Source organism: Sander lucioperca, chromosome 20, assembly GCF_008315115.2.
Source record: "Sander lucioperca isolate FBNREF2018 chromosome 20, SLUC_FBN_1.2, whole genome shotgun sequence".
NCBI classification, from domain to species: domain Eukaryota; kingdom Metazoa; phylum Chordata; class Actinopteri; order Perciformes; family Percidae; genus Sander; species Sander lucioperca.
In genome coordinates, this window is record NC_050192.1 from 16481770 (window position 1) to 16495405 (window position 13636).

At 41.1% G+C, this 13636-nt stretch overlaps 1 protein-coding gene across 2 annotated transcripts in view; it reads left to right on the forward strand.

Annotated features, from left to right (window-relative positions):
• Positions 1-12499, forward strand: part of zgc:101731 (SNARE_SNAP25N and SNARE_SNAP23C domain-containing protein) — a 20248-nt gene extending 7749 nt beyond the window's left edge. The window contains exons 3-8 of one of the 2 annotated variants that reach the window (XM_031304081.2): positions 1531-1572; positions 3186-3234; positions 5789-5906; positions 9897-10043; positions 11374-11518; positions 12178-12499. In XM_031304081.2, coding sequence (XP_031159941.1) covers positions 1531-1572; positions 3186-3234; positions 5789-5906; positions 9897-10043; positions 11374-11518; positions 12178-12243 — 567 coding nt within the window. In that variant the 3' untranslated portion in view covers positions 12244-12499. Of the gene's footprint in view, positions 1-1530; positions 1573-3185; positions 3235-5788; positions 5907-8061; positions 8174-9896; positions 10044-11373; positions 11519-12177 lie in introns of both variants that reach the window. The other variant, XM_031304079.2, reaches the window with a different exon arrangement.
• Positions 12500-13636: the final 1137 nt, after the last annotated feature.

The window sequence follows — 13636 nt, forward strand, 5'->3', positions numbered from 1 at the left end:
ACCAATCATAATCATCTTGGGTGGCGCTAAGCTCCGGACGCTCTGCAAATTGTGTCGATGTTAAATGAAGTTAACTGTTCGAAAAGTTTATTTTTTTTGTCACGTACAATTGACAGCAGTACAATGTAGTGAAATTCAATTACTACATTTAACCCATCCTAAGTATAAGGAGCAATGGACAGCTATACATACAGCATACAGCAGGACACTTTGACCGGAGGAACCTGGAATCGAACCGCCAATCTTGTGATTGAGCTATTTAAATTAGCTGATACATGGTTAAACTTCATTAGCTCTTACCAGTGTATCTCTGTGTGTACTTTGTCCACAGCAATCCCACCAATCAGTCCCAAAACGTCCCAGTTAGAGAGCAAACGCCCTAAACATATTCTATGTATGTAAATTTTTGCAATAATTCCCCGAAAGAACCAAGCAGGCCTGCCTTGTTGCACCATCCACATTTGCTTTAAAGGTGCCCTGCCACACAAAACTGTTTTTACTTGCATTTTTTTTTAAATATGTTAGGTCCATATGTGTTTGTGTTATGTTGTGAATGTGAAAATGAACTGCTACCTCCTCTGTCAGCTCTAGCCACTGAAAAGGCCAATTAGAAAAGCTGGTCAGTTTGACATGGTGTTGCCTGAGCTCATTACTATTCATGAGCTCGCCCAGTTGTGCTGGGTAAAGGATGCTGATAGCCATGCTCTCATTGGCTAGCTGTTAGCCAATCAGAGTCAAGCAGCTTAGCTTTTTGGATATTAATGAGAACTGGCACAAATCGAGCTAAGGCTTTCTATACCACGCTAGAATGGCTTGAAACAAGGTAACCAAGGCATTTTTTTTCACAAATTTTTTTACAGAGTCCATAGTAGAACTTCAGACATTACCACAAAATAATGAAATATGTGTGGTAGGGCACCTTTAAAACTTGCCATTTTCAGGGTGTAGCTCACTAGCTCGAAGTTGTTGTCGTTTCCCGAAGAGAGCAGAGTTTGAGAACGGCAACAGAGAGCGAAGGTGAGGGACATCCGGCGGATGTACTTCCGTTGATCCAGACTAATTTACGTCCACATACAGTAAACAAAAATGTACGTAGAAACCTTTTGCGCATTACTCAGTTGATCATAACTCACCCATTTCTAAACAAAACTGTTGACATTAGAACATGTTAACAACCTGTCATTCAGTTTGTGAGTGGTTGGATTTAACTTTGTGTTTTGACAAAACATATATTCATTTTATAGGTCTGTTATCTCCTCATGATTCATAGCAATACTGTGGAAAGGACGAGATGAAAGACAGCATCAGTTTGTTGTGTTTACTGTAAAAAGATTGATTTTACTTGAAATAATTGCTCAGTTTAAACCCAACTGAACATTCATTCGTTATAAATTAACTATTGTAAACCATTTTTATTATATAGGCTGAATTATGTGCTTGTCTGTAGACGAATTTCTCATTGTTGCATGTTCAGCTGGCTGTATATTGAATGTACCGTATGTTGATTAGCCCGTTGTTTGTGTCTTTCAGTCCCTGGAGAGTACAAGGCGGATGATGCAGCTGGTTGAGGAGGTACATGCACGCAAAGTCAGAGAGAGAACTTCATTATTATGTTAGCGTCATCATCTTTACGTCAGCTCTCTGTTTCCGCTGTTCCACAAGAGGACATACTGTACCCAATGATGTCTCACCAAAACGACTTTAAACAAGAGAGATGTTGGGATGTGATTTACTGTGAGCTGCTTGACTTATTGGAAACAAAAGTGGTTGAGATCAGAGGCTCTTCAAAGCCACCAGACTCCTTTGGAGGAGCCTGGTGGCTTTGAAGAGAGCAGAGATAACATCTTAAGTTCCCCGTTGTAAAGGGCTGTCCGACAGCAAGGTAAAGCGCTGAAAATACTCTAAATACAGTGTCCAGTTAAACTGACATAGATGTGTTTAGGGGCCCTATCTTGCACCCGGCGGAGCGCGACGCAAGTGCTATTTTAAGACCGTCCAGCGCCCACGTTGTTTAAATAGCAAATGCACCTGCGCCACAGGGAGGTGTGTTCAGGTGCATTCTGGGCATATTGCTATCTTGAGGCAGTGGAAAGTGATCGCGCCATTGACCAACGAAAACCTTGTGTAAAGTCAATAACGCAGCATTTCATTGTTATTTTAACAGAGCATTAGTAAAATGCTCCTAGACTCGTTCACAGCGTGCGCACACTATGCTTGTTATACACACAGGGACGCGCAGCAGCACACACACATGCAGAAGATTACAAATAAAAATATTACGGTGCAAATCCGCCATCATAACAGCAATGCTCCAAGGTCCAAACGTGCCTGGCTTTTAAAGGGAATGGGAGATGACCTCTGATTGGTTTATTGCATGTTACGCCCAAAATACACCTATGAATTAATGAAGACACTAAGTCCAACCCTTTAGGACCATGCACCCAGCGCACGGACCCTTTTTACCGCCGTCAAACTAGCAAAAGTGGGGCCCCTAGATAGCTCAGTTGGTAGAGTGGGCTCCCATATACAGAGGATTACTCTTCGACGCAGCGGGCCTGAGTTCGACTCCGACCTGCGGCCCTTTCCTGCATGTCATTCCCCCCCTCTCTCTCTCCCCTTTCATGTTTTCAGCTGTCCTGTCAATAAAGGCCTAAAATGCCCAAAAAATAATCTTTAGAAAACTAGCAAAAGTGGATTTGGACACGCCCTAAACGCTCCTGCGCCATGCGCTTCCCGCCGTGCGCTCAGATCGTTAAAATAGGGCCCTAGGTGTCTAAAATACGTTTAGCTGCTGCCCCCGTCCACAGCAGGACATTGCTTAGCTTCCATGACCGTACTCCTGCCTGCTTCTACAAACAGGGGGAGTGCCGACCGCCGTCTACAATCTATAATACTGATTGGTTTCCTCTTTATTCTGTCAAAATTACAAGTATTATAGAAGCAAGCAGGAACTGTTTTAAAATGTCTCTCTGCTGTTGTGTTCAATTGTGGAGTTTTTGAACTAGTTTCCCCATATGACAATCATATATAATCTATCTGCAGCAAGCTGATTTTCACACAACTGAACTAAAATGGCTAGCTGAACAATGGCTGCCTGGAAGAAGGGGAAGTTTGGGGTCCATACAAGCTTGCTTATGAGTGATGTGTATTCTGTATTTATTTGGTTCCATGTGCTCCTCCTGCAGAGTAAAGATGCCGGGATCAGAGCTGTGGTTATGCTGGATGAACAAGGAGGTAATCAGTTCTGTTTGAATGCTCTTTAAATCCTCCTCTTTTAGTCTTATTCAAAGGTTCTCAACTCTAAATTAAAAACGGTTTGTCTTCCAAGAAACAAGGTACGAGAGTTTTGTCCCAATATTTTGGTATTGCTTCAATATTTAAGAGATTAATATTACTTTATTTAGGGGTGGGGAGAAAGATCGATACAGCACAGTATCGCAATATTTTCCGTGGCAATACTGTACCGATACACGTACGCCAAGTATCAATGTTTTATTATATAAATTCAGTGTTTCCTTTAGGATTTTTTTAGCAGTGGGGGCAGGTCTGTCTGAACAACTACATTGTGCGTCTGCCCTATTTCTGATACCGTGACGGCAGAAATTTTGCCATGGCGGGCCGTCACTACAAAATCAACATAGAGAAAACACTGAAATTGCATATGAAAATGTAACATTTTGGTACTTGAATGATAAAATCATGTGCTTTTTCAGTCCACTAAATGGTGCAGTTGAATTTTTTCTTCTTCTGGTGAGGTCAGCAGGGGTGACCGTCAGTGTGACAAGCATGAGTCCGAAACTGTATTAAAAAGTAAAATATGTGATTTTAGAAAATCTGACTTTTAATCAGAAGCTGCTGGAGAATACGTAGTTCAATATAAAAAAGTAGACCGAGAAGCAGGAACACAAATGTGCAAGACAAAAAAATGGAGTTTACAACATTAATAGGATTTTTTTTCTAAATTCAAAATTTTAAAATAGGATCTCAGAATGAAAAAGTAAATGCCATCTGCTGTCAGAAAATGCTTGTAGTAAAATAAACCAGAGAAAGAAATCAGGAAAGCTCCGTCCACGTTTAAATAAAAAAAAAGGTACTAAATTGTAGCCTGGATGCCAGCCGAACTTAGCCCCGCCCACAACCTTCGAGGTCGGGAAGATCGGTCTGGACTTGATCAGTTGTGGAGCAACTAATTTAATAAAAAATTAACACTTTTTCTGACACTTTTGTCACTAATTTTGTCACGTTTTTGTCTCTTCAACGTTTTTTTTTTCAATGTTTTTGTAGCATTTTTCAACATTTTAGATGCTTTTTTTCCACTTCCACCAGTATACACTAACAACAACTTATTACCACTAGTTCTACACTCATTTTTGGAATTTATGGTCAATACACCTAATGTAGCCTAAATGAAATTATATCTAACTTTTGAGTTAAAAAAGCAGAAAGTATGAATAATTTTGACTCATTTAAGATCAGAGGAACGTATGTTGATGGATAATCTGTCATACTGTCAAAGTGAAGTCAGAATAATTCTATAAAATTAAATAAAACACCAAAAATTCAATAAAAGTAGTAAACTGATCCTTAATTTTACTTGTGAAGAGCGTTTCATGGAACCTTCCGTGTTACTTTTGGGCAAATTTGGTTGAAAGAAACCCAAATGTTATAGAAAGCTGATATAGAAACTTTGAAAATGGGTCAAAGTTGACCCGAAGACAACAGGAGGGTTAAAGAGATCGACGCACACACCACCGCACAAGTATAAACTTCAGGCCACTTACGTAGGCTACGGCTCACGATTCACTCAGTAGCTGAACAGTCCTTCTTTGGCGGGTTTAACCCAGTTCAGCACAAAGACAGGAAGCAGGTTTGCTGTGCTATCCAACACCGTCAAAGCTGTGGTCTTTACACACTTGGTGTGTTTCATTAGTGGTTTAACATAAATTAACATGGATGTAATGTCATACAGTGATGACATTTTTCATTTATTACTGCCACTGATGGACAAGTTTTTTTTTGGGGGGGGGGTCTGTAGAATGTTCAAACTGAATTGCCCTTTTGGGATAAATAAAGTTGTTTGAACTTGAACTTGCAACTCTTCCAGTCAGTCCACTGAAAGATTGTTGAATGAAACCTGTAAACACCTAGCCTGGCTATCACCAGACCAAGCTCAATCTTTTAAGATTGAACATTAGTCTGGGGAGTCTGCTCTGTATTTTCTACTGCACGAGCGGCGTGATCAACGGGCATAGTTCAAATGACTCTGGGCGCAATTGGATAGTCCTTCAACCAATCAGACCGAAGATCCGGGTGACGTAGCAGCGACAGCAGCATCAACAGGTTGCTGCGCTTCGGTGGCCGTCATGTTGAATGTAAACAAGAAGCTGCTTGGTCGCTTCTCTATCGTCATCGTGTTAAACCTGCCAATAGTGCGCCAGGTGGATAAGCCAGTTTGTGATTGGTTCCGGCAAATTTGTAACGGAAGCATGACAGATAAACGTACAGGTTTCCAGCCTGAGCTGCAGGGCGAAATCAAATCGCCGGCAGATTGGGCTGGGTTTACCCAGTCTAGTAAACACCATGTTTAAAGACATGTTTGAGTCAAGACAACTCAGATTTGAGCTTTGGTGAATGGGGATTTTCAGCATGGTCTGAACATGTCGGTCTGAACATGCCCTTGACCAATCAGATCAGCCGCTTTGAAACCATCTGTTGCACCTACTTCCCATCTCTGCTGTTGTTACACCACCATAAAAACCCGGCACCATAAAACTCCTGTTCCTAACAGAGCAGTTGGAGCGTATTGAGGAAGGCATGGACACCGTCAACAGGGACATGAAAGAGGCCGAGAAGAACCTGACAGACATGGCCCAGTGCTGTGGTCTGTGTATCTGGCCAATCAGGAAGTAGGTCTTGGTTTCCGGCAATCCGCACCTTCTTCACTGAACTGGTGCCCAGTTCCATTAATAAAGCTTAAAACACAACTTTTTTTTTTTAAATGAAATTTGGTTCCACAATAAGAATGACACTCTAAAGCCCAGTTCAGACCAAAGATTCACGACGAGACAGAACCATTAAGGAAAAAATGTCATCAGTCTGAACCGGCCGGTCTCAGCTCGACTCCAACCTGCTGATGATGTTGCTGCGACTCAGATGGTCGAGTCTCCAGAGGCTGGTTTTAGAACGCAAGATATGTCTCCTGTTTCAACAGCCAGTAGAGAAGTCAGCTGGTCGAGTCTCCAGAGGCTGGTTTTAGAACGTAAGAGACGTCTCCTGTTTCTACAGCCAGTAGAGAAGTCAGCTGGTGGAGTCTCCAGAGGCTGGTTTTAGAACGTAAGAGACGTCTCCTGTTTCTACAGCCAGTAGAGAAGTCAGCTGGTGGAGTCTCCAGAGACTGGTTTTAGAACGTAAGAGACGTCTCCTGTTTCAACAGCCAGTAGAGAAGTCAGCTGGTGGAGTCTCCAGAGGCTGGTTTTAGAACGTAAGAGACGTCTCCTGTTTCAACAACCAATAGAGAAGTCAGCTGGTGGAGTCTCCAGAGGCTGGTTTTAGAAAGTAACACAGACGCATTGCAAGAAGTTGCAAGTTTCAACTCGTCTCGTCGCGGATCTTTGGTCTGAACTGGGCTTTATGGAATTTACTCCATCCATCCATCCATCCAAAAAAAATATGAACTCTTGCCATCAAATTAACAAAGGCCTCGTTCAGACAGACTGCCACCCCAAATCCCTTCTTTTGGTATATCCGGATTGTATTCAAATTGATTCTTGTAAGTCTGGAGAACAAAAAAAACAACACAAGAAATGTGATTTTTCTGCAAATCGGATCCAAACAATATTTTAAAATGGTTTGAAATGTGATTCCAAACGGATTTCTACAGTCCGTCTCACCAGTCAGGTGCAGCCATCGCGGTTGTAGGACGGTGGAGCCTGTTTTCTATGTTGTCAGTGATCATTGCCGAGAAACTAGCTAGTGTCAAGCCCATCAAGCGTCCAGTGCTGCGATGCGGGACGATCCCTGCCGTAAACCATGAGAAATCATGATGGAACTGGGCACCGAGGTCAGGGTGCCAACAGCCGGCATTATCACCGCACAATGTGGCGCCGCTGGGCCCAGTGTGGCCCCTGTTTGTTCGTGCAGAGTGACGTTACTTTTGGGACGTGTCATATAGAGCCCGACCGATAAATTATGGATTTTTAAGGCCGATATTGATACAAATATTTGGTGATTTAAAAATCCGATATTCCGATATATCGGCCAATATATATTTTTTAAAAAATCCAGAAACGTGTAACAAAACATAAACAGATTCCCCTAACATTAGTTATTTGTAGTTATTTATGAGTCCTCACTAAAATAATATGATAATGCAGTTTAAAAATAAACGTGTTTGTTTATTAACAGAACATCAAAATATATTAAAGTTCTGATAAATAAAATGTATAAAAATACAAATGTAAGATATGAAACTTAAAGTCCTTTGAACAAAAACACAATAACAAAAAAAAAAAATCTGAGTGTTGCCAACAGGGCCGTTGTAGAGCGCCCTCTGGTGGACAGACTAAGCAACGCCAACACTCAGAACATGGTTGAAGGGGGTTTCGTCCATTTTTATTTTGTTTTTTAAATATTCATTTATCGGCCATTATAAATGCCGATACCGATAGTTTGGAAGATGCCTAATATCGGCCCGCCGATATATCGGTCGGGCTCTAGTGTCATATTCAGTCGCTGGTGGCTGGTTTATCAGTTCAGCTGTGGGGGCTACTCAGAAATAGTTGGTGATTTCTTTCCTTGTTTGGATTTTGTTTTGCCTTCTTCCTCCATCCTCTCCCTCCATTCTTCCCATTTTCCTTTCTCCTCTTTTGCTTACCTCTTTCTTTGCTATTTCGTCTCCCTTTCACCTCCCTCTTTTGATTCTCCTGTCATCCTCTTTACTTTTCTTCCCTCTCCTTCTCGTCCTCGTCCTTCCGTCCTTCTCCATGTCCACCTTTTGTTCTTCCTCTCCTCCTACCTCCTCCTCCGTCCTCCTCTTCCCCCCTCGTCCTTCTCCTCCCGTAGAGCAGTTGGAGCGAATAGAGGAGGGCTTGGATCAGATCAACTCTGATATGAAGGAGGCCGAGAAAAACCTGACTGACCTGGGCAAGTGCTGCGGCCTCTGCTCCTGTGATAAGTAGGTGGAGGGGTGTGTGTGTGTGTGCATGCGCGTGTGTGTGTCTGTGTAGGGGTATGTTTGTGTGTCTTTCTGTGTCTCTGTGTGTGTGTCTCTCTGTCTCTTTGTGTGTGTGTATATGTGTGTGTGTGTGTGTGTGTGTGTGTGTGTGTGTGCGTGTGTGTGTGTGCGTGCGCGTGTTTGTGTGTGTCTGTGTAGGGGTATGTGTGTGTGTATGTGTTTCTTTCTCTTTGTGTGTGTGTGTGTGTGTGTGTGTGTGTATGTGTCTCTCTTTCTCTTTGTGTGTGTGTGTGTGTGTGTGCGTGTGTGTGTGTGTGTCTGTGTAGGGGTATGTGTGTGTCTGTGTGTGTGTGTGTGTGTGTGTGTCTGTGTAGGGGTATGTGTGTGTCTGTGTGTGTGTGTGCACCTGTGTGTGTCTGTGTAGGGGTATGTGTGGGTGTGTGTGTGTCTCTGTGAGTGTGTGTGCGCCTGTGTGTGTGTGTGTGTGTGGGGGTATGTGTGCGTGCGTGTGTGAGTGTGTCTGTGTTCGACTGGTACACATTCTGAGGTAAGTAACGATGATCCCCCAGAAAACAGCAGTCAACTTCCTGCTGAAATAGTGACTTCAAATAAAAAAGAATAACCCATCATGGTATTTTCTGTTTGTGTGATTTCATCAGAGTGTAGTTCATTAGACTGTGCACATTGCACATGGATAACGTAAATGCTTCAATGTGTCAGCAAACATTTCTATTTTTTCATATTTTGATAATCATTTGCTTAAGCTTTTTTCTTCTGTTGCCTGCTTGCTTTGCCGCTGTGTGGATTTCCAGCTGTTTAGATATCATGTTACGACATGTTTTGTCATCTCTACTGTATAAATGGACCACTGCTGTACCCGTACTGGAAAGGTATGGAATGCTGTTTTATTCAATATTAAATAAATACATACATAAATTAATAAATAAATATGCCTTTGAAATACATCATGAAATAAATAAATGAGGCAATAAATACATAAATAATTAAATCAATGTAAGATGAGCCCACCAATGTCTTCCATTATGTCCGCACTCTCACTTCGCCAGCCTTTTTTTGCCCACGGCTCTGCTGTGAATGTGAGAGATAGCCACGCCCCCTGATTTGCATATAAGAACTGGAAATAAATAGAGAGGGAAATCAATAAATTTGGATTCATGAAATAAAAGTCTCTTGAAATAGATACACGTGGACTTATGAAACAAAAGTACCATGAAATAAGTAAATGTAAAACCTTTTAATATATTTATTTAACTAATTGATTCATTAATATACTGTAAGAATATTTATATTCACATTTATTTAATTATTTATGTATTTGTCGCCGCATTTATTTATTTCATGATGTATTTCAAAGGCATATGTATTCATGTATTTATTTATTCATGTATTTATGTATTTATTTAATATTGAATAAAACGGCATTCCATAGAAAGGTACTATGCATTCATCACCTTACAGACACTTTTGCTTGGAGCAGATTTGAGAAACAACTACAAAGCCTGTACGCCAGTAAAATGATAAAGACTACTGCAGCTGTAGGACCAGTGAGGGTGCAGCGTGTCGCATTTAACAGGATGAACTCACAGTAAAAAAATACATTCATGAGGTCATTCTCTCTCCCTCTCTCTCTCTCTCTCGCTCTCTCTCTCTCTCTCTCTCTCTCTCTCTTTCTCTTTCTCTCTCTCTCTCTCTCTCTCTGAAGACTGAAGGCCTTTGAGGAGAGCGGAGCGTACAAGGCAGTGTGGGGCGGAGGCTCCGGTCAGGATGGCGTTGTGTCCAATCAGCCGCCGTCGTCTCGGGTCTTGGATGAGAGGGAGCAAATGATCATGAGCGGAGGATACATACGGAGGTAGAGAGAGAGAGAGAGAGGGGGGAGAGAGAGAGAGAGTTTAATGAAGTAGTTGCAAAGATTAATCGATTAGTTGTCAACTATTACATTTTGTCAAACTATTTTAAAAGTCGATTCATCGGTTTGTGTCATTTTTTAAGAAAGAAAAGTAGTGCTGCAACTAACGATTTATTATCTGTTGATTATTTTCTGGATGAATGGATGAGTTGTTTGGTCTCTAAAATGTCAGAAAATGGTGAAAAATGTAGTTCAGTGTTTCCCAAAAGTCCAAGATAACGTCCTCAAATGTCTTGTCTTGTCCACAACTCAAAGATATTCAGTTTACTGTCACAGAGGAGAGAAGAAACTAGAAGATATTCACATTTAACAAGCTGACATCAGAGAATTGTGTCATTTTTTTCACAAGAAATGACTCAAACCGATAATCGATTATCAAAATAGTAGTCAATTTAACAGTTGACACCTAATCAATTAATCTCGGCAGCTCTAAAGAAAGTAAAACTTGTGTGATGTCAGCTTGTTAAATGTGAATATTGTTCTAGTTTCTTCTCTCCTTCTTCTCCACCAATTTTCTTTGTGAATGAATAATGTATCGTAAATAAATAAATGTTCTTCCTTAAAATACAGGGGGCATAAGTCAGTACACCCCTATGTTAAATTCCCATAGAGGCAGGCAGATTTTTATTTTTAAAGGCCAGTTATTTCATGGATCCAGGATACTATGCATCCTGATAAAGTTCCCTTGGCCTTTGGAGTTAAAATACCCCCACATCATCACATCCCCTTCACCATACCTAGAGATTGGCATGGTTTTATTTCAGTTAGCCTAATAGCTGTTTTGATGTGCATTGAGAGATGATTTTATGGAAAGTACCCCATGCCAATCTCTAGGTATGGTGAAGGGGATGTGATGATGTGGGGCTATTTTAATTCCAAAGGCCAAGGGAACTTTATCAGGATGCATAGTATCCTGGATCCATGAAATAACTGGCCTTTAAAAATAAAAATCTGCCTGCCTCTATGGGAATTTAACATAGGGGTGTACATACTTATGCCCCCTGTATTTTAAAGAAGAACATTTATTTATTTATTTATTTACGATACATTATTCATTCACAAAGAAAATTGGTGTCCTTAAAGGTTGGATTTTTCTTAATTCTTTTAATTAAGGCATTAAGATCAATTTCCAAAAGATAATTTTGTATTCCTCTTTTTAGTCAACTTTAGCATGGGTTCATAAACGTATGAGTGCCACTGTAATACCACGAGTCACACGGACAGCTGGCCAAACACAGGACAGACACACACTCTTTATTGCGCTCTATCTCAGGGTGACTAACGATGCCCGCGAAGACGAGATGGAGGAGAACCTGACTCACGTCGGCAGCATCATCGGGAACCTGAAGAGCATGGCCCTGGACATGGGCAACGAGATCGACACGCAGAACGTCCAGATCGAACGTATACAGGGAAAGGTATACTGCCGTCACATGACAACTACCTAGCAAGTAACAACATGGCAGTATTTCACAGAACACCACTGAATATTAACAGATATATGAACCAACGTCAAAGTGCTCATATTATAATTTTTGGCTTTTTCCCTTTCGTTTATTGTGTTATATATCTTTTTTGTGCATGTAATAGGTTAACAAAGTGACTTACTTACCATCTCCAATAGAAAATGCTGTTCACAAAAGTGAACAGTGACAAACGTGCGTCACTTTGTAACACGTTATAATGCTCGCCTAGCTGCTAGCATGGCACGCCCTCATACTCTGCTTCTGACTGGCTAGTAGTCCTTACCTAGCTACTGAGCATGTGCGACTCCCAACAAAGATGGAACAGAAGTGAGATGTCTCACTCTGTAGCTAAAACAGAGAGCTCAACACACAGGGTGAAAAGAGGAGCTGCAGCAATGTGCAGTACAACAAAAATGTAAACCTATTCTGATATAACCTCTAAATACAATTATGAACCTGAAAATGAGCATAATATGAGCACTTTAACAGATATATGAGCCAAAGTTAAGGGCTCCATTGGTTCTGTTCCTCTGCCTCGTAGTAACATTTCCTTTTTCTTTCTTCTCTCTCTCTCTCTCTCTCTCTCTCTCTCTCTCTCTCTCTCTCTGCAGGCTATTCTCAACGTGTCCCGCATCGACGCTGCCAACCAGAAAGCCAACAACCTCATGAAACGATAGAAGGAGCCTCTCTTCCGTTTTCTACTCTTTTTCTACTCTTTTTGTACTAATTCATCCTACTTGTAATTATGTTGCTTTTTGCATGCTGTGCCAAAGTGTTTCTGCTGGTTAGTCTCTGCTTTTACATAGGTCATTTGTTGATAGTTTTTTGATATTCCTATGTTTCTCATTAGCGAGGCGTTTCGTTACAGTGTGTCTCATCTCATGTTCCTATTTTAGGCTACGTTCACACCGCAAGTCTTAATGCTTAATTTGGATTTTTTGCTCAGATACGATTTTTTTGTTTGGCTGTTCACATTACCTTTTAAAATGTGGCCTATATCAGATTCCAGTGGGAACTGTTTGCGGTTTCGAACTGACCCGCATGCGCAAAACAACAATAACAATGACATCAGACGCAGCACGCTGTTGCACTAAAGTTAGGGAGGTTATGGAGGAAGTCAGCATTTTCACTTTTATTTCAAAATGTTTGTGTAATGGCAGCCGTAAAGTTAATGAACATACACTAATTAGGTCTAACACTTCCCTCTCCCTCCATTGACTTGCTCCATCACTGTTCTCCATTTTGTAGGCCTAGTCAAGTTTTTAATTTTACTGTCTGTGTCTCGGGCTAACTCCGCCCAGCGCATAATTGTGACAAATGTCAATGTAGATTGACGTCGCATCAAATCCGCCCTTGGTTGTTCACACTGCGGCCGCATTGAAAAAAATCCGACCTGGGTCTGATTCAGGACCACATATGGAAGTGGTCTAAATTAGGGCTGCAACTAACGATTATTTTCATAGTTGATTAATCTGTCGATTATTTTCTCGATTAATCGATTAGTTGTTTGATTTATAAAAATGTCAAAACATGGTGAAAAATGTGGATCAGTGTTTCCCAAAGCCTAAGAGGAAGTCCTCAAATGTCTTGTTTTGTCCCAAACTCAAAGATATTCAGTTTACTGTCACAAAGGAGAGAAGAAACTAGAAGATATTCACATTTAACATAATAAAAAAATGACTCAAACGATTAACCGATTATCAAAATAGTTGGCGATTAATTTAATAGTTGACAACTAATCGATTCATCGATTCATCGTTGCACCTCTAGTCTAAATCTGATTTGAAAAAATCAGATCTAGGCAAGATTTGAGTATTCACACTACTTCTGAAGAAGTCTGACCTGGTCACTTGACCCCAAAAATAAAAAATCTGATTTGGGCCACTTTTGCCTGCAGTCTGAACGTAGCCTTAGTCTCGTAATATTCTGATCGGGAGTCATAGTTTAGCAGCAAGGTCTTTGCCACTTTTTACACTTCCACACTTCCCACCCTCCGTGTTTTCCTCTCTGCGGCCACTCAGCAGAGAGCTAATACCGCCCTGCAAAAGCAGAACACTGTAACACCATGCC